The sequence below is a fragment of the Vidua chalybeata genome, chromosome 1 (genome assembly GCF_026979565.1).
Source record: "Vidua chalybeata isolate OUT-0048 chromosome 1, bVidCha1 merged haplotype, whole genome shotgun sequence".
NCBI classification, from domain to species: Eukaryota; Metazoa; Chordata; class Aves; order Passeriformes; family Viduidae; genus Vidua; species Vidua chalybeata.
In genome coordinates this window covers 93,404,728-93,430,089 of record NC_071530.1, presented here as the reverse complement: position 1 = coordinate 93,430,089, position 25,362 = coordinate 93,404,728, and the positions used below count along the sequence as shown (strand labels likewise).

Sequence of the window (25,362 nt, the reverse complement as noted above, 5' to 3'; positions counted from 1 at the left end):
ATGGCAGAAAGCTGACCAGACTTCTGGCTAAACAGTTTCTGAATCTGGTTAAGCTATTGCAGGTGGATCATTCACAAAAATAATGGTTTGTTTTCACAGTGTCAGTTATGTCTGCCCTGCCCGTTTAGCATGAGATAGGGAGTTGTTTTGAAGAGCATTGCAGGCTGGTTTTGTTCAGCTTCATACCTGCAGCTGTTGCTTTTCCACATGCTCAGGTTTTTTTCAACACTGATGGAACTAAATGTTTTTCTTCTTAAATTAAATGTGTTCACAATTTTAAAAAAATCTCAATAAGCCAGGTTCTTGGTGAATACAGATTTGCTGGAGGAAGGCCAGTGGGCTCTCTGGCTGAACGTAAGAATTGGAAAGCATGAACACGTAAATCTAGAAATAGGAAATGCTGCTACTTGACTACACACGGCTAGAACTGCTTTGTGAGCAGAGTCTGAGCACATAAAACAGCTGGTGACAGGTCTCTATATGAAAAATGGTTTTGGCTTACAATCCACAACCACTTTCCATGAGTTACAGAGCAAACTTCAGTTAGTGTTTGTATTTGGTTTGGTTGGCGGCTCTTTTTTTGACATTTCTTGGTTAATTTGTGCCCTTCCCTTTTTCCTGTCTTCCTTCCATCTTACAGTATGTGGTGCAGCTGTTTCTCTGCAGTCCTGCTGTTGGCTTTCTTGTTGTCCTACTTGCTGCTCAGCCCCATAGGGAAGGGGATCAGCTCCTCCACCTGTACACTGCGTTGGTAACCGAAGCCACTTCTCTGGAGCATGGCAAGGAAGGGAAATCAGAATGGTATCAGTAATGGTATCTATAAACTCAGAAGTCAGCAAGGTCCCATGCTGCACTAGTGACATTTCCATTGCTAAAAGGGGTTTCCCAGAGTGGGAAGAGCCCTTTTGGACTCAGAAGAAAAGAGGTCTGTGTAAAATCACAAGCTAGTTCTTATAAATCAACATCTGTTTATTGATGGTTCTGTTTTTATGACAAGTTAGGTTTGTGGAGAGAGAAATGACTGTAGGAATCAGCACAAAATTACTTTAAAGTGGTGTTACTGAAAACACCTGCAATCTTTAATGAGTTTAATGAGTTTTCAGTGTAATGTATCAATTTAAAAAAGCATGACTTCGTTTTCTTTGCTAAGAGACAATAAGAATGGACAGCAGTACCTCTAATGTTGAATAGACTCTAATCAAAGGCAGAAAACATGTCAACTAGAAAATAACTGCTTTGTTATTTTATTTTTGTGTTTGTTTGTTTGGCTTTTCTGGATTTTGTTTTGTTTTTTGTGATACTCCTGATCACATTTGGCATTGCAAATCTCGACTGCTGTTTAAGTTTCCCCATAGAACTGAGAGAGAAATCATGACTGTTCAGCAAAAATGAATGTATGAAAATGTTGAAATGTGCATTTGATGTAAGAACATTGGAAGCACATCTAGAAAGGAGAGATGGTGCTGCCTGGAATACCTGTCTTTGCAGAAAGGAGATTTTATTGCTGCCCTGTTTTTCTGAATGTTCTCAAGGTTTTGAGATGTGCTTTGTGTTTTGTTATGCACCGTGGCAAAAAGCAGAGATGAACTATTCTGATGATAGCATTTGATAGTTCATAGAGGCACATTATTTAATATCTTTGCTCAGCAAATTTAATTGCTGATGAAAATTGGGAAGTTAATACTTACATGACCCAAGGCAAACAACTTTGAACAAGCCCATTCCTGAAGTTTTCAGTTTTAGCAGATACCTCAAGTCAGACAAAACTTCAAATGCATGACTCGTAGCTGCCAGCTAGAAGTGTTTTGTTGTTCCTAAGGGTACAAAGCAATTTCTTTTATGTTTTGGGCAGTGAGTCACGGCTGAAAAGCAGTAGTGCTTCTAAGCAGGAGTCAGTAGTGCTTCTGAAAGTAAATTGGGTAACAGTGATTTGCTGGTCAATGGATGGAGTTCATGCACCCTTAGCTGTCTGTGGGGATGGACTCTGGTTTGATGTCGGGGATTTACTCATGAAAGATGACTAAGTGGTTCATCAGGTTTATTTTCCTGGTGTGTTTGATCTCTTCTGGAGTCACTGGTGACAAAGAACTTTGAGTTTCCACAGTTTGATATTGGTTACAGACAGATAAGATGGTTTTGTTCTCACTGTAGGTAAGTCATGGGATTATGGAATGAGCTGTAAGGCCTGGCCTGGTTCAGCTCTTCTGTTCCTCATGCACCTACCAGGACTTGCAAAATGTGCAGACCACTGTTACTTCCATCTGCCTGGTCAGCCAGGTCGCCAGTGCTGTGTCCTATGGTCGTGTGGGGTGTCCAGCCTCTCCATCAGACTAGTTCAGCATCTGTGCCATCAAGTTTGTGTCTGTGTGGCTTCTGACTTCTCGTTGCATTTAAGGTAAAATAAATGTGCCTTGTCATCATGGCAAGCTTGCCTGATAAAAACTCAGCCTCATAAAATTACAGGTGTTTTGGGAAACCCTTGGTAGGAAGGAAGGGGGTGTCTGCACTTCCTGTATACAGTAGCTATGGATCTGGAAGAGAAATCTAGTTCTCACCTGCTCTTCCAGGTGGAACACTTGTGCCTGCACATGGTTGGCAGCGGCAGGCATCGATTTAAGCTGCCTGCCTGCAGGTCTGAAGTTGTTTCTTCCTGTGTGGGAGGGAACTTTATGCTCTGGGATAAGTATTCTGGCTGCACACGTGCGACTGTCTCTCTGTGGCACCCTCAAGGCCAGAGGTAAGTGGGGTATTTCAGCTTCCTAAGCTTCCACATGCGGGAAGCTCATTCCAAGTCAGGGGTGGAAGAGCGTAGAGGATAGTTGGCATGTCTTTGGACCTGCTGCCTCAGGAGGCACCTCTTCTTTGCTCAGGCAGCAGGCACCAGACAAGGAAAAGCACAGAAGAGCAAGTATTTCACAGTTAATGGGGCAGCTGGGCAAATGACTAAGTTCCCTGGTGTCGGCATCCTCAGAGGCATGGATTTTATATCGTGAGGGGAGTAGACTGCAGCTGGCTTCCCCAGTGACTCTGCTTGTCTGCTGATAGTGTTGTAGATGGAAGATAAATTGCTCATCATTGCAGTCTGACAGCTGCCTAGAGAGCAGAGTAGAATTAATTCCTGAACTTCTTCCTTAACTATTTCATTTACCTGGGTAGATGCTCACTACTGAATGTCTAACTCCTTCACAGGAATGAATAGTAATAGAATTATCTGCTGTGTTTGTTTCATGTATGCTTAGCATCCTAGATAACACAGCAAGTATGCTGTTTATCTCTTTCAGGAAAAAATGTAGATAGTTAAAATAAGCTGGAAATTCACTCTTACTCTATTTGGTAGAGGCTGATGCCTTGGGCTGTGGCTTATCTCGTTAACCAACCATAAAAACTGTGCAGTTTACCATCTTTGCTCTTCATCAGGTAGATTACCATTCATTATTTATCTGCAGTTGTTCAGGGCAACAGGGTAGGATATTTGTGTATTTCTGGTGTATTTACACAAGGCTGCTCTCTGATGATTGCAGAGTTGCCTCTTTAAATGCATGTATTGATGGACAACTGCTCTGTAATTAAATAAGAAAATGCCCTTTTTATTCGGCAGGGGGGTTTGCCTACCTTGTATTGTGCCTTTCAGTTACCTGTTGAGGTGGTTATGCCGTGAATGGGCTGTGGTAACCAGAGACTGTTGGAAAAGCTGGTAGCAAAACAATAGCCTGAAATAAAATACTTTCTGGAGGCCTCTCAAGGGTGGTTAATAGACAATTCCTGAGCTTTTAGCTGTTAAAAGTCTGCTCAGAGCTCCAGCCAAGTTACAAAACATGTTTTGTCTGGCAGTTGTGTGGATCAGTGAGCCAAAGGGTTAGGAACAGGTAAAAAAAAAATCTTTCTGACAGAGTTTGGGCCCTTGTTTTGGAAAAGCTGTTGAGAGAGTATGAAGAAGGTAGGGTTTCTCCTAGGTCTCCATCACAGGAGTTTGAGTCACTTAGGTAAGTGGGGTTTGGGATATGTATTTGTTGTTTCAAATCCATAGTCCTCTATTTTGATTTTGTACTGATAAGATTCAATAGTGGTTGGAAAAGGCGGCTTGGCTACTAATTTAGCATGACCATAACTTGTCAGGAGGGAGAAGACGTGGGGTACAGAGGGCCAGGGAGCTGCAGGCACCCCAGGCTGGGATGGCAAGGAGCCACTGATAATAAACTTGGGATTTCAGAGAGGTGCTTTGGCAGGGGCTGGAGTGCAGCCCAAACGTACCAACGCCAAACAGCGACTCTGTGGCCACCTTTGCTATTTTTAATAAAATTGTAGTGCTCTGTGAATGTATTAAAAGAAGACCTTGGCAAATGTTGTCATTTGAAATGTCTAATTTTAGGTTGTCTTTTGTTTATTTAGTACCATGCAAGAGAAGATTCTTTTTAAAATTAATTGTCATTGCTGTGTGCAGTTCTGGGACAGATGCTCTATGTTTTCATGTTGTTCTCATTGGAAAGCAAACAGATATAGTTACAGCAGTGTTAAATGCTGTGACTAACCTAACATGCTCTATTACATACTGTTTAAGATTTTATGCAGCCAAGCATAAAATGAAAGAATGTTTACTACAATTTTATATTAGTAATCTGCAACGGGTTGCTAAGTGTACATGACAAATGGATTGCTTCTTGCACTAACGTGAAGAAAATGGTAAGAAATTCTTGATGAAGTCCTCTGCTCCTTTAGTTCCAAAGAAGTCCTGTGAAAATAAGTCTCTGTATCCTTCTTGTGTATTTTCTCCCTCCACTGTATACGTGTATGGGGAGGGGGACTGATGGAGACAACACCCCATCTGAAAAACATGTTTAGTTTGTTTTCCTCTATTTAATTGCTGATGGTTTTAAAAGTAAGAGAACTATCAGGTCTTATGTTTTCATGTTTTTCCCTTTCTATTTAACCACCTGCATAGCTGATCTATAGTTTCCTTTGTATTAGATTGTCGCAGGGACATTCTTCTTTCTTTCAGGATTTTTCATAGAGCAGCACAGAAGAACGAAAGAGAAAATAATTTCTATTTCTGTTCCTTGTTTTTCTCGTGTGGAATGTGTTTGGAGAATTGTTTACCTGGGGTGATTGCTTGATTGGATTCTGGTGAGGATTGTTTGAGCCTGATGGCCAATCCAATTCACCTGTGTCTGGACTTTTGCGAAGAGGGTCATGAGTTGTGAGTGAGTTCGATATGGTAGTTAGAACAAGTAGGTTTATAGCTTTATTATCTCCTTTAAATAGTGTATTAATGTATTATAGTATAGTTATAATAAAGAAATTATTCAGCCTTCTGAACTGGAGTCAGACATCAGCATTTCTTCCCACTAGGTTCGCCTGTGTTTACAATATTAGATAGAGGCTTTTTACTCTTCTACTCCAAGTAGACACAATATCTTCTTCCATGGTGCTGTGAAGTTGACCACGTAGGTGACCTCTGCTTTTTAATTTGCTAGCAAAACAAACTTTGTGTAAGCATACAAGCATATATTTGGTTTCTAATTATAGTTTACTTTTTTTAAAAAAGCAGAATGAACCTTTCAGAAAACTGTCTTAAGTATGAATATACTTGTTTTGGCTGATGCAATAGCTAAAGGGGAGCTGAAAGAGCTGTTTGGAAACCACCTGTGTATCTGTGGATAGCAGGAGTGCCAGATTTACAAACCACTTGACCAAAATGACATACTTTGTGTACATTAGGGCATAAGAATGAAGCATGCTACCAAGTTAATTTGCCCAAACTGGAAGCTGATTTTACAGTGAACTAATTTCTTTGCTTCAGCGTTCTTAGGTTTGCTTTTTAATTCTGTGAATTAGCATCAATACATGTGGGAGGACATTTTCTTTGGATCCTGTATTAAATTATTCTGAAGAGGCCCTGACAGTGAGAGGAGTTGAATGTCTGTCTCCTCATCTATCCTCTTAATGGGCCTTGCACTGTATATTTTTGCACCTATTTGAAGTAGTGATATTAGTTTTCCAATTACTGCTCAAGCTCTTTGACGGCGCCGATGAGCAGTTATGCAACATGTCTGAGTTGCTTCCTTTTTCCCAAGAGTGAGCAAGGACTGACAGAAGAAGTATTAGCTTCTTTGTACAAGTTAACTCTTAAACTGGAATTTGGAGCTCATGCTGTGAATATTTTGAACAAGTCCCTGATTAAAAAATATGAGAGGTTACAGCTATTAAAGAAAGGATGGGTGCTAGCACAGTGTCAGAAGAGCTGGAGTTGGTTCTGGCTGTTCTGAAAAGTTGCGTACAAGTTCATGTAGCATTTTTGGTTTTCATCCATTGTAGGAAGCAGTGACATTTTATTTATTCAGGTTAATCAGCCCAAATGGCACTGATTATTCTAGTGTAGGGGTTAAACAAATACATAAACCCTTGTGTGGGCTTGTTACTCTGCTACTTGTTATCTGTCTTACTGGCCTCCAGCGTTTGTTTTTCCTTCAGGGATGTCTACCATGCCTGTGCAGCCCTTTCAACAGGGAGTAGCTTTGCCAGATTTATCAGCAGATGCATCTCCAAATGAGTTGTCTGTGTCTAGTAGGATGCTGGAGGTGAGCTGCCAGCAAAGGGCTGCCCAGGCTGGGTCTGTATACCTGGATCACAGGATGACTCAAAGTCATGTAGCTGTGGTGCATCACTAAGTGCTTAATTACATTACCCTTCCTTTTGTGCTCTTTCCTGCAATAATGATACCTATCTCATGGCTGGTCCTTTCTAGAGAAAAGTTAGGCTAGGGTTCTCTTCTCTTTTCTCTTTGGGGGTTTGTCCTCTTGGGGAAAAGCTAAGGAGTGGTAATTAAAATCATGGAAGTTGTCCATCTCTCGAGGAAAGCCCTCCTTCAAATACAAGATGGCTAGCAAGCTCTGGCTGAGCTGGCTGTGCCCATTCTAAGAAGTTTCCATTTCTGTTTGCCACCTGCCCCTCTGGCAGAGGTTACAGCTCCCCTGTTGGGGTTGGTGGCATAGACATGGCAAGAGACACCTACGTCAGGTGCAGGAGAACCGATTTGGCATGTGTTCACATGGTGGGAGCCCCTCAGCCTGGCTGAGCCACCTGAGCAGCTGGGTGGCTTTGGATGTGCCCTGTAGTGTGGTGGAACTGGGGGGCAGTGGGCTCAGCCTCTCTGGGTTAGCCGTGTTAGGCTGGATTAGATGGGTTACACAGCTGCATCCTAAGACGGCATATTGGCACGTGCATGGAGGCTTTTTGCTTCTAATTGATTTCCCTCACTTTCTTGCCTGCTTCATGCAAGTGTGACCTAGAATGTGAAGTGCCAAGTCTGATGCAGTGCTCCTTGCTTTGCAAACAGTTTTATATATATATTCCAGGGTTTTAATTTAGTTCCCTTTTTAAAAAAATTTGGAGATTTTTCATCTTGGATTGAATCATTTAAATTTCCTGCTGCTTACCAATAATCTAGTGGATGTAGTTGGGTCTTGGAAGAGAGGAGTTTATATGCTTAAAAGAGAAGGTAGATTCTGTTTCTAATGCTGGGTCATCCTCAAATATTTCTGTGTGAATATGGTTAGAATAAAAGGCACCATGTATTTGTGTGACTGTTATAAAGCTTGATGTCTTTCTCTTTAGTGTCCCAAATTGTGTGTAGCTATTACCACCCCCACTGCCATCTGTTTCAATTAATAACAAGGGTAAGACAGAGATGATTGTTGAACTCTAGACTTCCTTTTGTGTGTGCATTATAGAGATTTGCTGACTGTATTTTGATAACAAAATTGATTTCTGATGCTGTACCAGAAGGTACCAGTTTTATGGGTTGTGGAGATAGCACTGATTATAATTCTTAGTTTGTTTGTTTAAATACATTAGCTTTTAAGTCTTATCCTTTCCGTCATACTTTTCAGATGGCCTCATTTGTAGGTTCAAAAGGTTTCTCTCTTCTCCAGGAATCAGCAAATTAAACACAAATCAGTATGGTTTTTTTGGCTTCTCTAAAACTGTTGGTTACCTTGTATTTGTAGTCTCTCTGTGTTACTTGAATCACTGCTCTATTATAAAAGCAGTACTAGCTATACGTACACAGGAGTAAATGCACTGCAAGTGCTGGTATCTCAAACTAATAATCTGGAATGGAACACAGCACTGCCTCATTTAAAGTGTGGCTCTGCAGCCATCTATGCATCTGCTAATGAAAAGAGGTGGGTTTATAACATCAACAGAGCAAATTTAGAGAATCAAAACATGTTCCATGGTAAAAGTGACCTAGAAAGAAATATTTTCACACAGTTTTATGTTACCACTGTTTTTCATTCGTGACACATACACACATCTCCGACTGAGATTTTTTTTTTTGTCTTGTTTGTTGGTTTCAGAAGCTTCCTGGCTTTCACTAAGAATTATTTAGTGTCCCAGATCTGCCAATTATGAGCTTCTTAAGCTATGGGCACAAGAGCAGAGGGACAAACCTCCAGGCAGAAACATGGTGCAAATAGCACTGAAGCAGCTGCAGACAAAAGGGCAGGCTGCGCATTTGATAAGTAAGAATTCAGTGTACTAGAATTGCAACATAGGCATATGAAAGGTGACAAATTTAGCCCAGGGTAAACTTGCCTTTGGGAGAGAACTCAGGGTAAGTGTCAAGTGTTCGGAGCTTTTAAATCAGGACTGCTTGTCTTGGCACAGTTTAACCCTTGATCTATCCTTGATCTTGGCAACCCCCATGCATTTGAGTTTCTCTGATTGCACTTGGGGTAGGGGGAAACCAGAACTTGGTAGAATATTGAAGGTAGGTATGGTGCGTTTCTCCTGGATTTCCAAACCTTTGGTGATCCAGGTGAAACCATGGATGTTGGATATCTGGGGATCACAGACACTCTTTTAAGTTTACCTGAACTCAATAGCCAAAACCCAGCATGTCTTGCATGAGCTGCATGTCAGGAAGCGTAGCGTGTCTCAAGCATGTTGACTGAGCATGAGCAGAGCTGCTATCAGTAGAGCAGCCCTGGATTTCCAGATGCATCCAGCTTGCTGAGTGTAAGTGCAATCTCTCTTGTTTCTACATAGAACAAATCTTACAGAATCACAGCTGAAGAGGTTGCCCAGCCTCAGCCAAGTCTTTCTTCTTACCAGTTCTTCCCCAGAATGTTGGCATGTTGCCGATGAGTAACAACTTCAGACAGTATAAATAAAAATCACTGTCCTTAACAATGAAGATTTTTGTGTGATATTGAAGTCTTTGGACGGATTATGCAGCCTGCTGGAAGCAGAAACGTGGCAAAGACTAGAAATTGAATGAAGAGGAAAAATTATTATGTTAGTCCTTAAACTGAATTACCTTGCCATTTGTCACTTCTGTAGTGTTTTTCCTTTGTATTAAATCCACTTTCTGGTTTGATTGCAGGGAAGTATCATGTGCTCCTCCCCAGGAATGATACCCTGTTATGAGAGCTGATGTTTCTCCCTGTGTGGTTGTGTCTTACATCACATCTGCATTTGGTGACCTCACTTTTTTTTTAGCTGTTGCTGCACTGGCTCAATGCAGGGCTCCTTGAAGACTGTAGTCTATAGGCTTTGACCCCCTTGGAAGGAACATTATTGAGTAGCAGGGTTTCCAGACAGCTGTGATTCCTTCATCATTTGTTTATAGTGACATGATTGTTACAGCCAGGGTCAGATCACATATTGTGAACCCTGAGGAGCCAGAGAAGCTTGTGTTTTTTCTAGTTAATTTACCAGGCTCCATAAACGTCATAGAATTGATTGATTTTTACCATCAGTGAGTCAATGATGTACTTTGAAAGCTGTTATGTATCTTCATGTGGCTGCAGCAAAGTGAAACTGCCCCCTCTTCCCCACCCACTTTTGCATATTTGAAAGCAGAATTCTTTAGACTTTTTATTAGCAACCACAACAGATGCTTAGCTTCTGAAATTGCTCTGAGGCATCAGATTGAGAGGAGCTGAGGTTACAGACTTGATTCTGATATTGTTAGATGAAACACTGTGGTCTTTATCATGCAAAGAGTGGGCATAGATATATTATTTTCAAACACTGTTATTTGGCATCTCTTCTTGAAAGAGTTATATGTACTTGCTTCTGTCACCTGCATTTTTAGATTAGGGCCTCAACTACATGTCTGTGTATGTTAACAGCTTCTAGGGTAGGAGTGGCCTCATTAAAAATGTACTTCATGATCATGAAGATGCAATTTTTTGAGGCAAAAAGCCAGATTTTGTTTTTTTTTTTTCTGTTAAACATATTGGGTAGTGAGCATTCTTGCTTTTTCAGCTTGAGCAAAGCAGCGTCTCCTGGAGCTTCTTTACGCAGCTTGGAGTAGGTGTCAATAATGTCCCATTGTTTCCACCTCCCTTGACCTCTACTTTAGGAGATACCTATACCTGAAGACAGAAGATCTCTTAAGTTCCCATCTAATTTATGAGCAAGGAGCAGGTAGTGGCCTTTTCAGAACTGATGTGAGCTCTGCCATGAAACTGAATTTGAAAAGTCATTCCATCCCAGACATGTTGATGTGGATGCTTTCTGCTCCTTGTCTTCATTTCTTGGTGCACTTGTGTGAGAAATGCTAGGATTTAAGGAAGGGAAAGAGAAGACATCTGTATTTAGCCTGCAAGAAAAGGAGAAATGATGATGTAGACAAATGGAGTGATTACAGGACCCTGACACAGAAGACATGGAAGATAAAGCTGGGGGCTTTTTTCAGTGTTGCAGTTGTGGGTGGGAGGTTTTGAGTTTTGATGGCTGTGCTTTAGTGACATCATTAATGTTCTCATCTGAATAATGAAGTTAATTATTCAGTCATACAAGTGTTTGCGTGTAGGCAGGGTTCAAATCTTCCATATATCTGATAGTCTGTTGGGTAAAATTTTGTGCAAACCTGCTACCACTGATCATTTATTTATGACATGTTTGGGAACTTAGCCGTGTAATTCGAAATCTTTAATGTGATTTCTTTAAAACTTCTAATTTTATTTGTACAAAACTCCTCTGTTGATATAACTATCAAAGCTCAACAAAAGGAAAATATTAGAAAATATAATTATAAGAAAATATTTAGAACTTCAAGCAACGAAAGATCTTGAGAAGAGATGATAAACAAGAAGTGGGTAGAAAATGGTGATGACACACATTAATCAGCTATTTAGGCAGCACAATTGAATGACATTTTTCTTTCTGACTTCTGTGAGAATACCAGCAAATTGACTGAATCCAGGTGAGTTTATTGAAGTGGTTGATGTGTAACTCCAGCGATAGTTAATCGATGTTACTGTGAATTTAGGCTAAGGATGATAGTCACATTAGAAGCAAATTTAACTAAACTGGTGTATGTATATTAATGCCATACTTTATAACTGTGTAACCTTAAAATTGCACTTGGAAGCCTTGTTCTTACAAACTAAGATGGACTGTGGTGGCTTAAAACCTACCATCTAAAAAGAGCAAAGGCCATCATTCTCAGGTTTACTTTCCTTTTTGGCAGACTGTGCTATACCTCCATAGAGAAAAGATAGTCCACAAATTGAAGAGCTTGTAAATCGTTACCCTAGATAAAATGATAATGCCCAGGAGGATCTAGTTCACTGTACACTTCTGTAGCTTGCTCTGACAAGCAGAGTGAAAGTTCACAACTTAGAAGTAATAAAGTAGTGAAGTAACCTTTTAAAAGCTCTCTTCCTTTCCCTAAGACTCTTGTTCTGAAATGAGCAATGGTGAAATAGCATCAAGCATGTGGATCAGTGCTTATAAAAGCAAAATTCACACACAAAACTGTTAAGAGAAAGAGTTTGACTTAAAAAAAACTTTTGCATGTGCAGAACCTTGGGAAGGCTTTCTGGGGAAGCAAGCTGATTTTTTCCCAAATTTTCAGAGGCATAGGTAGTTTAAAAATTATTGAAATCTTTTATATATCAAGGAGTAACTTGATACTGAGTGTTGGGTGTCAAATTGCAGCAGTCGTTATACTTAACTCCTAAGTTTGAAGAGCAAACTCATTTATTGGTTTTTGCATTCAGTGAATTGTAATTTCCTTCTTTTTGAGCATGGTTTTGGACTTTCTGATTTTTTTCTCTTATTTTTATTTGCTTGTTTTTCCAGCTGGCTGTTAGAAGTTGATGTTGTTCGCAGATAAATGGGGATGTTCTGTTATTACATGCATTTTTCGAGGTTAATTTTGTACAAGAAGCTGCATAAGTAACACATAGGCAGGTAATAGTGTGATACACTCAAGAATCTTTGCAAAAACGGAAATTCTAAAAAATGGCTTTTTTATTGAATAGGAGTATATTAATTTTTAATAATTAACAGCATTAGATAATTGACATCATAAGACTTTTTAAAATCAGCAGAAAGAAAAATAACCCTCCATGAATGGTTACCTAGTGGTTTTTGCCCAGCTCATGCTGCCTGTACTTCTTAGGTAGACAAGATAGTGTTCATTTGGAGGGTGGGGGAGACTGCCAAGTATTTTTTTGCAGCATGTTGGAGGCAAAATTGCTTTTCTGGAATGTGGCAATTCCTGAATTTCTGTCTAAGGGGAAGCCAGATGTAATCAGCCGTGTCACTGCCTGAAGCTGGTCTGGTTGCTGGGTTTCCTGCCTGTTAGATACAGAGTGGGAGCAGGGAGGGAACTTCATCTGGTGCAGAATTTCCTAAGAAAGAAATGCATCCAGCACCATGCACCTGCATGACAAGAAAGTGGGAACACTGTTCACACCTCAGTTATTTAGCTGCCCTGGCTGTAAGAGTAAAGTGCATGACATAGAACCTGTTGTGAGTTTTCTCCAGGAGATGATTAGCTACACATCAGCTGAGTGGGTGAGTGGGTGGTTGGCCCTGGGTGAGCCATCAGGGAATTCCCCAGCCATCTTCAAATCCCACCGCTTAAGTAATGAAGTATGAGAGCTGTGGGAAAGCTCCATATTATAAGGGGCCTGCCTTTCACTGCCCTTTTCATGCAGGGATAGCAGTGGGCAAAGGGAAGTCTCTTTCAGCCTTGCTTTCTTGAGCAGGGACAAGGGAGTAGTTTGCTCCCTTTTTGCCATTTCTGGAAGGTGTTTTAAACTCTGAAAGAAAATATTTCTTTAGCAGAGGTGAAATGTAATACATTAGACATAAAATAGCTGTAAAAGGGATCATATAAAATATAAAACAGTATAACAAAATATCTGAGTTTTGGGGCCATGTGTATAGTGGTGGCTTTTAAGGATTTTAAATGGCCAAGTATCTGGTTTCAGCACTCAAGCGCCATCCCTCTCTTGAAAGATTGATGGTCTTAAGATATCAAAGTATATAAAGATTAAGTCTTGCAGTGTAGCTCAGGTGATTAGGGATGAAGTGGCTGTCACAGTCGTGTTAGTTCCAGTGGGTACTTCGTATTTTACAGATGATAGGGATGGAAAAGGGGTACTGTGAGGAAGCAAGGGAAGAAAAGGAAATCAAGAGTGCACTTGAGGACAGCAATGAGGCTCCTATAGCAGTGTGGAGGAAAAGATCTTGCATCCCCTCTGGACCTAGTGGTGAACAGAGTTTTGTCTTGCACCCACAGCAATGGTTTCTTTGGGAAAGATCTGCTTTGGCTTGGGGGCTTTTATGATTCTCCGCCCATTGCTTTGTGTTTCAACTTGTGTATGCCGTGGAGAGTACACAAAAGACTTAATTCTACAATTTATTAAGCTGATATCTTTCTCTGGCCCTTAGCTCTTGGGGCTATCCAAGGTCAATTTTTTTGAAACTGGTTTACGGCAGTGGCTATTGAGGAAAACTGTTCTACTGTGCTTATTTAATTTATTTCAATATTCAGTGTAGCTAAGTGCATTGCATTTCAATAATTAAATCTTTATTTAATTGTTGGTAGCTAAAAGCAAAGAGGAATATCTGTAGAGTTTCTTATAAAATGTTTGCACTGTGGATCAAATTGCATTTCCTCTGAACCTGAAGTTTTTGTTTCGTTTCCTGGTCTTTAAAGTTCTTCATTATGGTTGCTGTGACACACTTAGAAAAAGAGCAATCCCATCACTAAGGATCACTGCAAAATGTAATCTGGCATTTCTAAGTGATGAAATTAAAGAAGATAAGAATAAAAGCACTGTAATAGCAAAATCTATTTCCAGCTACTTCTGCATAGAAACAGCGTCATTTGCAGCACACCAAAATGCTCCCAGTTTTAACTGCTGTGCGTAAACACAGAAAGAAGCTGTGTAGGGGAAGGTGTATGGACATTCCTTATTACTAACACTATGGACAGGTAACGGGCGTTTTTTTCCTGAAGGGTGCCTGTACAATCTTTTTGTGATGGAGAGAAGTAGTACAAGAGCATAGAAAATTGTTGCACAGAAAATGCTGGAGCCCAGGCTATTTTGCATTACCGATCAACAGAATGTTTTCAACTCCCTTTTTAACAAGTATTGGGGGTCTAGAACATTGTAAGAGGCGAGTACTTGAGAGTCCTGCTGAAGCACATTGTAACCTGAATTTCAACACTGAATCTGGGTAATGGCTGTATACAGATAAGAGCAGAAGTAGAAAAAAAAAAGTGAAATAATGGTATATTAACACTAATGTACTAGTGACCTATTTTTGTGTAATGTAGGTACAGAGAAGAAAAGCCCCCTCTGGGGTGTTACCCCTCACTGATGAGTTGACAAGTGAAGGTATGTGGTTGAGCCTGCTCCCCTTCCCTACCTTGGCTAGGATCAGCTCTGCCTGTGTCCAGTGCCATGGAGAGGACTTTGAATTGTTGAAATGCAGCTGCTGATTCCCATTTTTATGGCTCAGAGCAGGCTTAAATAACACTGTAGGTGGGTCTTCTGGTATTTAGTGTTTTACAGCATTATGGTTTCTTGTTGGGAATTGTGTGGTGGTGAGCAGGATGACAAGGAAGCTTTGCAGCCTGCAGGGGATTGTGTTTAGTGCTCTGTGTTGGACATCTTTCACGATGCTATGAAACTGTTCTGTGATTGATTGATTGATTGTTAGAAAAAGGGAGCCCTGTACACACAGGCAGTAGGTGGTTGCCCCTCCACAAGCAGCTCTGTGGTTAATAGCCTAAGATACAAAACTTTTGAATGTAAAACCTGTAAATCAGACAGTCCCAGTCTGCACCACTGGTGACCACATCCCAGGCTGCTTCAGTGACAGGGCGTGGCAGTTGGAGTGTCCATGGGTCCTGTTGCTGCCACAGGTGATGTCTGGCCAAAGGTGAGCACGTCTCAGTTTCTTCTGAAATCCCACCTTTACTAAAATAGCTGGATGGTTTGCTTGTTGCAGACAGGGTTATAGCAAGTGTTCATGTTTCTTTGTGCTTCATAGGTGTTAAAGAAGCTCAGTTTGATTCATGTGTCTTTTAGAAACAGTTCACAGGGCTAGGACAGGGCTGTCTGTAGGTGGTAGTGGTAGTGTTGCTAGAGCTGTTGGAACAAATTAAGTTATGTCTGGAAATTTTGTCTTAATTTGCTGATAAACCTCCAAGCTATGTTGTTTCTTCTCAAACATCAGAATTAGGAGCCTTTTACTCCAAGCTTCTCTTTCAAGCTTTACCGCTTCATCTTGCCTTTTTGTTTTAGGCAAATCTTTCCCCGTCCATGCTTTAGTTGTTATTAATTCTAAAACAAGGATACTTTTTTCTTACCTTTCTTCTAGGCAGTATTTGTTCATTGCTGCCTCTGAAGCAGAAATTGCTCTGCAGATTTGAACAGCTTTCCAGGAGCTAAATAAGCATTTCTGTTAATGGGTCCTCTGACTTGGACTGAAGGAGAAATGTGTGTGAAGCACTCCGTTGTGCCATCTTGTGGTGTCCCCTGTCTTGTTCCCTGCAGTAATGTGAAAGGTGCTTCTCTAGACACGGCAGGTTTATTGGCATCTCTTCTGATATCTGAGCACACATTAAAACAAACAAACAAACAAAACTCCAAAGCAAAACAACAACAAAAAGCAGATAAAAAGTGTTCCCTATACCATCCTCTGCCATCCAGAAAATACAGAAATTTGTGACCCTTAACAGAGCAGGCTTGAATATTTAAAGTAGTGTGGTGGCAATAAGGACCAGTGAAAGCTGTGATATGCACAGCATTCCTGTGGCAGGCAGGCTCACGCTCTGTCTACAGCTTCAGTCAGGGAGCCTTGAGGAAGCAGTGGTTGACTTGAGGAATTATAATAGAGAAGCATGCAGCAGAGCAGCCCTTTATGGGGATGGCTGAGGTAGTTGTGCTACAGAGCTTACCCCTGTCTTGGGCAGGAGAATTGTCCTGATGCAAGTAGCAGCTCCCCTTACTGTGTTTTGGTCTTTGGCTGGCCACACAGGCACCAGCGACTTAGGCGAGCCTGGGAATGTGTTCAGCTTGGCTAAGGGTCATCTCAGTGAGGGAGAAACTCTGTTTTTTGTGTGTGAACTGAAATGCACTAACCCTTTCCTAACAGTACTTCTCCAGCAGCAAAAGACTGCTTTAGTATTGGTGTATAAATAAGGGGACATTTGGAGTAGGAGTGAATAAGGTCCATCAGTGGTTTTATCACAGATGGCGCTTCAAAAGTAGTCGAGACCAAATGATCAGAGTCAAACTCAGTGGTGAGGACTGTGTGGGTGAAGGTGGTGGTGCTGCAAGCCCTCAGACTGGGGCTGAGCTGGGCTTTTTTGCTGGTGTCAGGGCTCTGCAGAGAAACCCACCATATGCCAAGCGATGCCACCATTTCAGATGATGCTGCATCCGTGTTCCTGTTGTGCCTGAGCTAATCAGCCCTCCAAAAAGCCCTCCAGGATGTCAGCTAGCCTCTTTGTGCGGGGAGGCTCAGAGCTTTTAGCAGGAAGTGCCTCTCTCAAACCCAGCTCTAATATCTCTAACATGGTGCTGAAAGGGGCCTTTTATCTAATCGAACTCCAGTTGCTTCAGGATGAAGCATTTACAGCATCAGGCGTGCAACCCGGGAAGTGAACGGTCGATCCTATAGGGACTGAGGGAGGCTGGATGCTCTAACATGTATTGATTCATCTGTGTTTTAACAAAACAAAAACTGTATTAGTGCTGCTGCTTTACCTCACGTTATTGTGTGTATATTAGATATTGACTCAGCAGTGGCAATGGAAAGCTTATGAGAGAAATCATAAAGGAACTAATAGAGGTGGAAACTTTAAAATGGTGATGTTTGGGATAATAATGGTAATGAATAATGAGAAAAATGGGGATGGTGTAACTAAGATATATACAGAAAAGTGACTCTCTTCTGGATTCAAGGCATTCTCAAGATGATGGCTATCATAAGAATGTGATAAGAAAACTTGTTACAAATGCTTCTTTCCATGAGTAAATTATAATAGAAGAGACTGAATCAGTTTTAAGGCAGAAAATATGGCAGATGCCAGGGGCTAAAGAAACTACAGTGAAAGCAGAGGTACGGAGAGTACATTTTAAGAACTAAAGTTGCAACAGCTGATCAAAAAAAGTACAAAGTTGGCTGGTTTTTTTTTGATTTTTGATTTTTTTAAAGTATCTGTGTCAATCAGTTCCCAGCAAGGGAGAAATATTTGGTTAATCATCTTTATTTTGAGATTTCAGCAGAAGGAAGTTTCAAAACATCTGTGGTAGTGAGTGGTGGGAGCATCATGCAAATTCCCAGGCCCATGAAGTGCTGAGGAGGCTTGGTTTTGTTTAATATCTAGTGACGAAGCCCAAGTATGCTCACTGTGTTTTCCAGAACTCTTAATTCCTGAGCATTTTAAAAAGATTTGCATTTCCTTATGGATTTGAAACTGCTTTAAGTATAGATAATGTAGCTTTAGTTGCTGTGGTTTGTCTGGCAAAATAGATGCAATTAGCACAGAGCTGTGCTTCTCTAGTGATCTTCCCAAGAGTGACTGCCAGGTAGGGCAGCTGGGTTAACCCAGTGCAACCCTGTTAATTTAACTTACAGTGCTAAAATGGGTAATAAGGCTAGGATTTGACAATAAATGACAAAATGCATCTCTGTATTTGTTACATTGATATGCTCATGGAGGATCTATGTTATTTACTGAAATATATTATATTTCTAGTAAATAGAGGATGACCTTGTAGGCCATGAGTCTCTGGAGACAATAATTTGCAGGATATGTTCTTGGTGAATGCTTGCAAATGTTGTTTCATGTACATTATGAGCAGCGTAGGGAACGTTACAGAATTTGGAATGATAAAAACATTAAGCAATCATCAACTTGGGAGTGTGTGTGTGAGTAGGAGTCATTTCAAATTCAAATAATAATCCTATTTTATGCTTAAAAAAAGCAGAGTAGGGAGATATACCAAAACTGCTGTTAACTAAATATAATTCTCTTTTATTGTCCTTTCCATGGAGCAACAGCCAGGTTGTGTATCCTGTATAAAATTTGCCTGGATGTGCTTGCCTGGATGTGTTTGTGACATCAGTCACTCACAAACCTTTTGGCTTACAGGTGTATTAAAGCATGAATTAACTCCTGAGCCTCTTTCTTCACCCTGCATGTGTCTATTTCTTAATGGGATCTTTTAACTTCATTAATGATTGAGTACTACTGGTGACAAACCAGAACAGTTATGGAGGAGTGGGGTTGGGACACATTAAACTGAACAAATGAGATCATTTTGTTATCAGATGATAAGGTGGATTATACAGCATGCCCAGCTGACATTCCTGATGGGTTGTGAGCCAGAGGGCTCTTTGTTCCAGGTTATCCCTGGAGTTAGGGTGTCTGCTCTGAGCCTCTGGACTTCCACGTGACTTTGACACTTCCGTGCTCAAGGTTCCCTGGGTGCAAAATGAGTGCAACAATGGCAGAACCTTCTTGGTAAGATGCCTGAGGATTGCTTGAGAGTAAGGGTGGCTGCTTCTGCTTTTTAGTTTCTTTGTATGAAGAAATCAAAAACCCCAGGAAATCTAGAATCTGCCTGTTCATGAAAAACAGCACTCCTGGATGCTTCAGAAAGCCCTAGACAATTGTGCAATCACACACATACTCATTCTTGTCAGAGGAATGCACAGAGACCTGGGTCTTCCTGCACTAAAATAACTTGTTACTTAAGAGGGGGCTTGAACTGTCGTGTGAAAACACCTCCAGTGCCTCTGCCTTTGGCGCCAGCATCACATTTCTCAAGAGGAGGACTGGAGTGGTGTGTGTTTTTGAGTAGCCTGCAATACATGTTCTGCTGCCCTTGCAAGTATTAACAGCCATGCAGGATCCTATTGTCAGGGACTTGGGTGAGCCGTAGCCTAAGAGCCATTATTTGTTTATGTGCTGCAGCCTTATCGAGGAGAAGGAAGTCATTGAAAACAAACCATTCATGTTTCACAGCTCATCCAGCAAGTCTTGGGTTGAACTGGGGTACAGGCTACCCTGTTGTTAAATGTGAGCAAAAATGGTGGTGTTAAAATGCAGATGTCACAGTAAAATTCTGAAAATATTAGAAAAGAACAATCAGAAAGCAGTAAACTAAAGTGGATCCTTTCAAAGCTATACTCACAGATTTTAACAGCTAAAATTGTGATAAATGGCAAGCCTCAGCAAATTTTGCCATTGTAAAAAAAGTTTAAAAAAATAATAAATCTTGTTCTGCTGTTGCAAGATGGGCCATTAATTTTGCAGTAATAATTGACCTTCTCTTCAGCTGATTTTATGTTAGAATCAAACTCTTGCTTGTGAGAGTCTTAGCTGATAGAAATTTTTCTATAGATAAAACTATAGAAAACTATAGAAATTTTTCTATATATAGAAATCCAGTGTTACTGGATTAAAGTAAAACTTTAGGCTTTTTTTTTTTTTTGGTGCCATCTTATTGCTCAAGAGTAGCCCTTTACCTGCTGAGTGGGGAGTATCATCTTAGAGCAGGCCTCTTCTTTGTATATATAAATGCATCTTAAGGTCAGTGGGTTTTTCAGCTCTGTTGGTTTTAGAAAGATCACTTTGGGATCATTGGTTTGTCTGCCACAAGAATATACACTTGTGCTCTATTGGGACATTCTTTCCCAACATAATTTTGTTAGGGCCTTCTGGATACCTGGTTTACATTTAACTTTGTTGTTTGGACTACTCATGTGTACTCTAGTCATGTTAAATCGACCCTTTCTAGGCTCGTAAAGTAGCTTGAACCCTTACATGCAAGCAAATATTTTAAAGCAAGACTGTGACATGATTCTCCTGTGACAAACTGTCCCACTGTGGTGACATACACAGAGCACTCATATCTCTAATGCTGTTGGCCATACCTAGAAGGTAAATATGGAAAGCAGTTCTTCAAAAAGTTTCCTTTCCCCTTTCTCATTTGGGCATCTGAGGTGTAGTGACCAGAGCTGCTCTGCCTGTGACATTGGAGAGGTTTTTTTTTGGTGGTGCCAGCGCAGGGAGGATGCCTGATCACCTAGCCCTCCTCAGACATGGGCAGCTTGTGGATGGGTTCATGAGTAAGAGAGGCATTCCTGCTGATAGTGGAGCTATTTTGTGAGCATGGGGTGTGATCTTACCCAGAGGCTCCCGGGAGAGCGGTGTGCACCTACTGTGTGGGGCTGCTCTGAGGAGGTGGTAAGGCAGGGAGAAGATCAAGGTTTTATTACTGTGAGAGAAAGCTGCTGCTAGGCTGGGGAAACTGTGGCTGAGCAGTGGAAAAAAACCCCTTGGCTAGGCCCTTCCCCTGTCTCTTGGTGCTGGACTGTGGAAGGGATACTTGGGATGGGTGTAGCTGGGAGGGGAGCACAAGAGGCTGTCTCTCTATGCATGAGCAAAGAGATGAAGCAGCTTTGTGTGGCAGGGCCAGCCTGTCATAAGGAGCTTCAGGGAAGGGTTGAGCCTTGCAGGACACATGGGTTATTCTGCAGCAGTTTGGCTCTATGCCAGCGCTAACCAGAGCACTGGCTCTAATCATATCAACCCTGAAACAATCTGCTAACATTCAACACTGGTGCAGCACTGGTGCTCTTAGGATTTAGCAAGATGTTTTTCTGAGGGACTGAAGCTGAAATCCAACTCTTGAAATGTTCAAAGTTGGATGCTGGGTTGCATTCTCAGCCTGCTTCTTCCTCTCCAAGTGAGGAACACGTTTTGTGTCAACCTGATCACTTGATCATGGATACAGGGAAGGGCTGAGTTCAGGAGGTCCTAGCTGTGGGAAAAGCTCTGCATGTGCTCTGGGATTTTGATGCAGGTGTTCAAATAGAATTTGCTTCTCTCTTTTTTTCTTTTTCAATCTGGAAAAAGATGTAGCAAACAGCAGATAATTTTGTGGGTAAAACAACAAACAGTACTGTAGTTTTGCAAGATGAGTAATTCTTTTTGCAAAGAGTAAAATCTGTGAGTGGGATGTGCTACCGGAGATTGGAGTGATATGATATAGAATCATTATATTTTGATTGGCAGTAGCTTCCAAAATATTTGTTTTGTTGTGCTTTCTCCCCAGAGTCACTGGTCTTACTTGTCTAACTGCATTTTTCCATTGCCTTTGCTGGAGAAGAAATTCAGATTATATGAATGAGAAGTCTTTGCATTCTTACTCAAGAAATGCCCCAAATGTGTCCAAACCTTCCTCATTACATGTTTTATGTCTTATAATATTATGGTAATATTGTAATTTTTTTTTTACATTCAAATACATCCTATGTTCCTGATAGGACTTCTCATCCTTGCTTCTTTTAAAAATGTCACTAAAATTTCTGTTACATGATGTTGAGAGATTGGTTAAATAGATTTCTTCAATTCACTGGTGTGCTAACTAGCTTATACTGATCAGATTGCAGCAGTCTCTTCAGTGTGTTCTACTGGATCTGATCCCAGTTTTGCTTCCTTTAGTGTATGACAGCAAAGGGAATCTACATTCACTCTGCTAGAGGTTTTTTCCCTCTGGTTTCAGGATTTTCCAGGAGAAGAATCTTTTATAATATTAAATGTTTCTTACAAATTCTGTTCTTTTTTATTTTTTCAATAGGTGTTGGCATCATGTCGGGCATTTCTTTTAACATCTCGGATTCCCACCAAGGTAAAATCACTGTGTTTCTATAAATACTCTGGGGTAACAAATGAAAGTTACATAAACTAAGCAGCAAAAAATTAGCATATTTTAGTTATGTACATCTGTTAAAAACCCAGATAATTGAGGAATGGCATGTTGCATGGTCTTGAGTTAGAATGGTGCTGCTATTAGTATATGCCTTATATGCTTGCCAGTTAGCCTGAGAGCACCCTGACTACGGACCTAGGATAAGATAAAATACAGGAAACTTCATGTAATTCAGACAGACTGCTCAGTTGCAATGGTTTCAATGATAACTAAAAGGAAATGAGCTAATGTTTTGCCCTGTAGTTACAATTAAGTCCAAGCGGTTTGTTTCTTTCTGCATATCTGAGCTGTCAAGATGATTGTCTACATAATTGTGAATTCAGATCTTAGTACACTCCCTGTAGCCTTAGATTTGTCCTTGGAGAAGAATTCCCTGCTGCCTTCTAAGCTTCCATTTGGAGTCAGTATGTTCTTCCCTGCCTAGTCTGACTCATCCAAATAAACCACTCAGACAAAGCTTATGTATCACTTCCTCTCATACTTTTAGATAAGCTAAAAGCTTGGACATTTATGTTCATATCTTTATTTACTTATTTATATATGTTATTTTTATTCATATATATAGTGTGTGTACATGTCCCTTCAGCTTCTGTGCAGTAAAATTTTTCACATCTGTGATCGATGTAACTAATGAAAGAATAATTGTGAAGCTGTAAAGATTGTAATAAATGATTAATCAGTCACAAGAGTATACATCATTAGGGTATAGTATTAATGATGCTTTTTATAGTAAAATTTTTTCATAGAATTGATTATAAGTTTATGTACTTATAGCTTGCAGTGCAATGTCCAGTGTGGTATTCCTATAGCCTCTAATAACCATTTAAACCTGTAACAAACAAATGTAAGTATTTTAAAATGAAAAATGCATCCAGGTATTAAAAAATACTTAGTGTAAATTACAGAAACTGATATCAAATATCAGTAGCCTGCTCAAGATTTTCTTAACCTCATTGAGAAGTGTAAGTGCTCTTTAAAAGACGATGATGTTTGCACTGATGTGGTGTTTTCTTTTCTATCTACAGTTAGAACTAACTTTCAGCTACTTGGAAATCCAAGGAGTAACTTCCAGTAAACCAGGCCAGGTGAGTGTATTCTAGATAAAATATAATTGTTTATTCATTGCTAAATCTGTGCCAGTCAAGGAGGTAAGGCTCTAACATGCAGGTGTCTCCCTCCACTAAGCACACTGTGCATTTGTATTCTTGCATTCTTGCTGGTCTAAAGTCTTAAAAATAGCATTAAGAATTTAATGAGTCCGTTTTAGGAATGTTTTTTGCTCTTGGAATAATGATAAGAAATAGACTGGGTTTTTTTCTAGTTCAGTATGGTACAAGTTTCCATTTGTATCATAAGTGGATCTTTTTCTCAGACCTGGTAAAGCAATGGTGGCTGGCACGGAATCATCACCACACAAGCTACAGTGGCTTCTGTGGTGAATACCTTTATGGGGAAGTCTAAAGCTACTGCTTACATTGCAGGCAGGAATGCTTTGCTTTCAACTATCCTTCATGCCTTTACTGTGTACAACACAAAATATATTTGACAGCAAGTTACATGCCCAAAAAAAGTAAATGTCAAAGGGAAGGTGCTGAAAAGAAGAATGCCTTTAGAGTGCTTTTAATTCATAAGATGAGCATGTTGACAAGATTTGACAGTTCAATTGTATCAAAGTCTTCATGTGTTTCATGTGTGTTTGGCTTTTAAAGAGCTTTTAAGGAATAGGAGTGCCTGAGATACTTTGAACTCTGAAAAGCTCTCATTATATTAACATCTTGTCTTTTTAACCTGTCTTTTGAAGCTTTCCTTAAAGGAGGGGAAAAAAGAGGTCCAGGTGTTTTAATGGGGTGACATTTACTAATTTCTAAGTTTTTGTGGCTTTTTTTAATTTAAGGTACTAACATGCCAGGTAACTATTGCTAATTATTCCTGGAGGCATAGACAATCACTGTTGTAGCAGTATTTACAAGAGATTTTCAGCAGCCTCAATGAGCATACACTTTTCCTAAAACATTTCTTAAGGTTTTTCATGTTTACATTCATTTGTCTTTTAATTGTGTGAGTCTTCTAACTGAAGGCAGAGAGAATCCTAGATTATTCCTTGTGGAGCAAGTGATTTTGTTGCAGTTTTCCTGCAAACAGCATATTATAGCTGTGATACCAAAAGGGTGTAGTTTTGTGCTAGGCATCTTGCAGAGAGCCATGAAGAGCTTCCTACTGTAAGAAAAGTGAACAAATGGACAGAGGAATATAAGGAAATGTTGTGCTAATATTGGTGATGATGAAAAACTGTGGTGAGTTGCCCACTCATTCATCATCAGGGAGTGGTGGCAACAGGCTCAGAAAGGAGTCTCATTGATGGTAAAAGGTGTGAATAGTCTCAGTGTGCTTTAGGGGTAATACAGCCTCTTCTAGGATTATCATGGTGGTGACCCTAGGCATGAATTGGGAACCAAGAGGGCCCTGGGAGCCAGCTTCAATAAGAAGCTGTACCATACTGCATAGAGTCCCCTCTCCTACTGCCTGTCTACACTTATTTATTCCGAATGTTACCCTCTCACTGTGCATGCGCAGCTTCTTATCTAAAAGAGGTGATGACTTGGGCTGTGCTAACTATTCACACTGGAGTTAGCAGAAACATTACATTGCTTCCTGTGATGCAGCCAAAAGCAGCAGCAGAGTTGATGTGTCACTCATAGTCTAATCTGATTTGGTTCTGAACACTCAATATCTAAGAGAGGCACGTTACAGAAGGCTTTATTTATGCCTCTCTCTGAAGCACACATCCCCCCAGACAGCGGGACAGTCATGCTGGATGAGTTACTGCTTCATCTGCACAGACAGACAGCACAGCACCACAGCATTTTCTTAAGCAGCACAGAACAAAGCATTAGAGCTTTTCCAGGGGATTACAGCCATTAAAGACTTTTACTTTTTGCTGGAGGAAACAGGCACCCTGCTCATTCAATAGTTTCCTGTCAGGCTGTGCTTGCTTCTCCTGGTGTTCTGGGACGTGTTTCAAAAGAGGACAATGCTGTGAAAAGTTCTTGGTTTTCAAAGTGTCAGCTGAGGTCAAGATCCTTTGAAAATTGTATTCCCGTGGGAAGCAGGGCACTGTTAGAAAAAGCAAAGTTTGTATATGGGGGTCTTTGTACATTCAAGAACAACTTTCAGAAACTTTACCTGGAGCGCTGTTGTGTCATGTCTTGAAGAATAACTGATTCTTATGAGCATTCAGCTGGCATTTAAAATGTTTTCCTGTTTAATTCATCAACATGAATTATATGATACCCGTCTCAGCCTCTTGCACTTTCAT

General features: G+C 40.5%; 1 protein-coding gene across 5 annotated transcripts in view; it reads left to right on the top strand.

The window, feature by feature from the left end:
• The window catches only part of CARMIL1 (capping protein regulator and myosin 1 linker 1), a 187,131-nt gene that overhangs the window by 56,864 nt on the left and 104,905 nt on the right, over nt 1-25,362 (top strand). For all 5 annotated transcript variants that reach the window (XM_053947615.1, XM_053947607.1, XM_053947591.1 and 2 more), the window contains exons 3-4: nt 21,915-21,965; nt 23,072-23,131. In XM_053947615.1, coding sequence (XP_053803590.1) covers nt 21,915-21,965; nt 23,072-23,131 — 111 coding nt within the window. The remainder of the gene's footprint in view (nt 1-21,914; nt 21,966-23,071; nt 23,132-25,362) is intronic.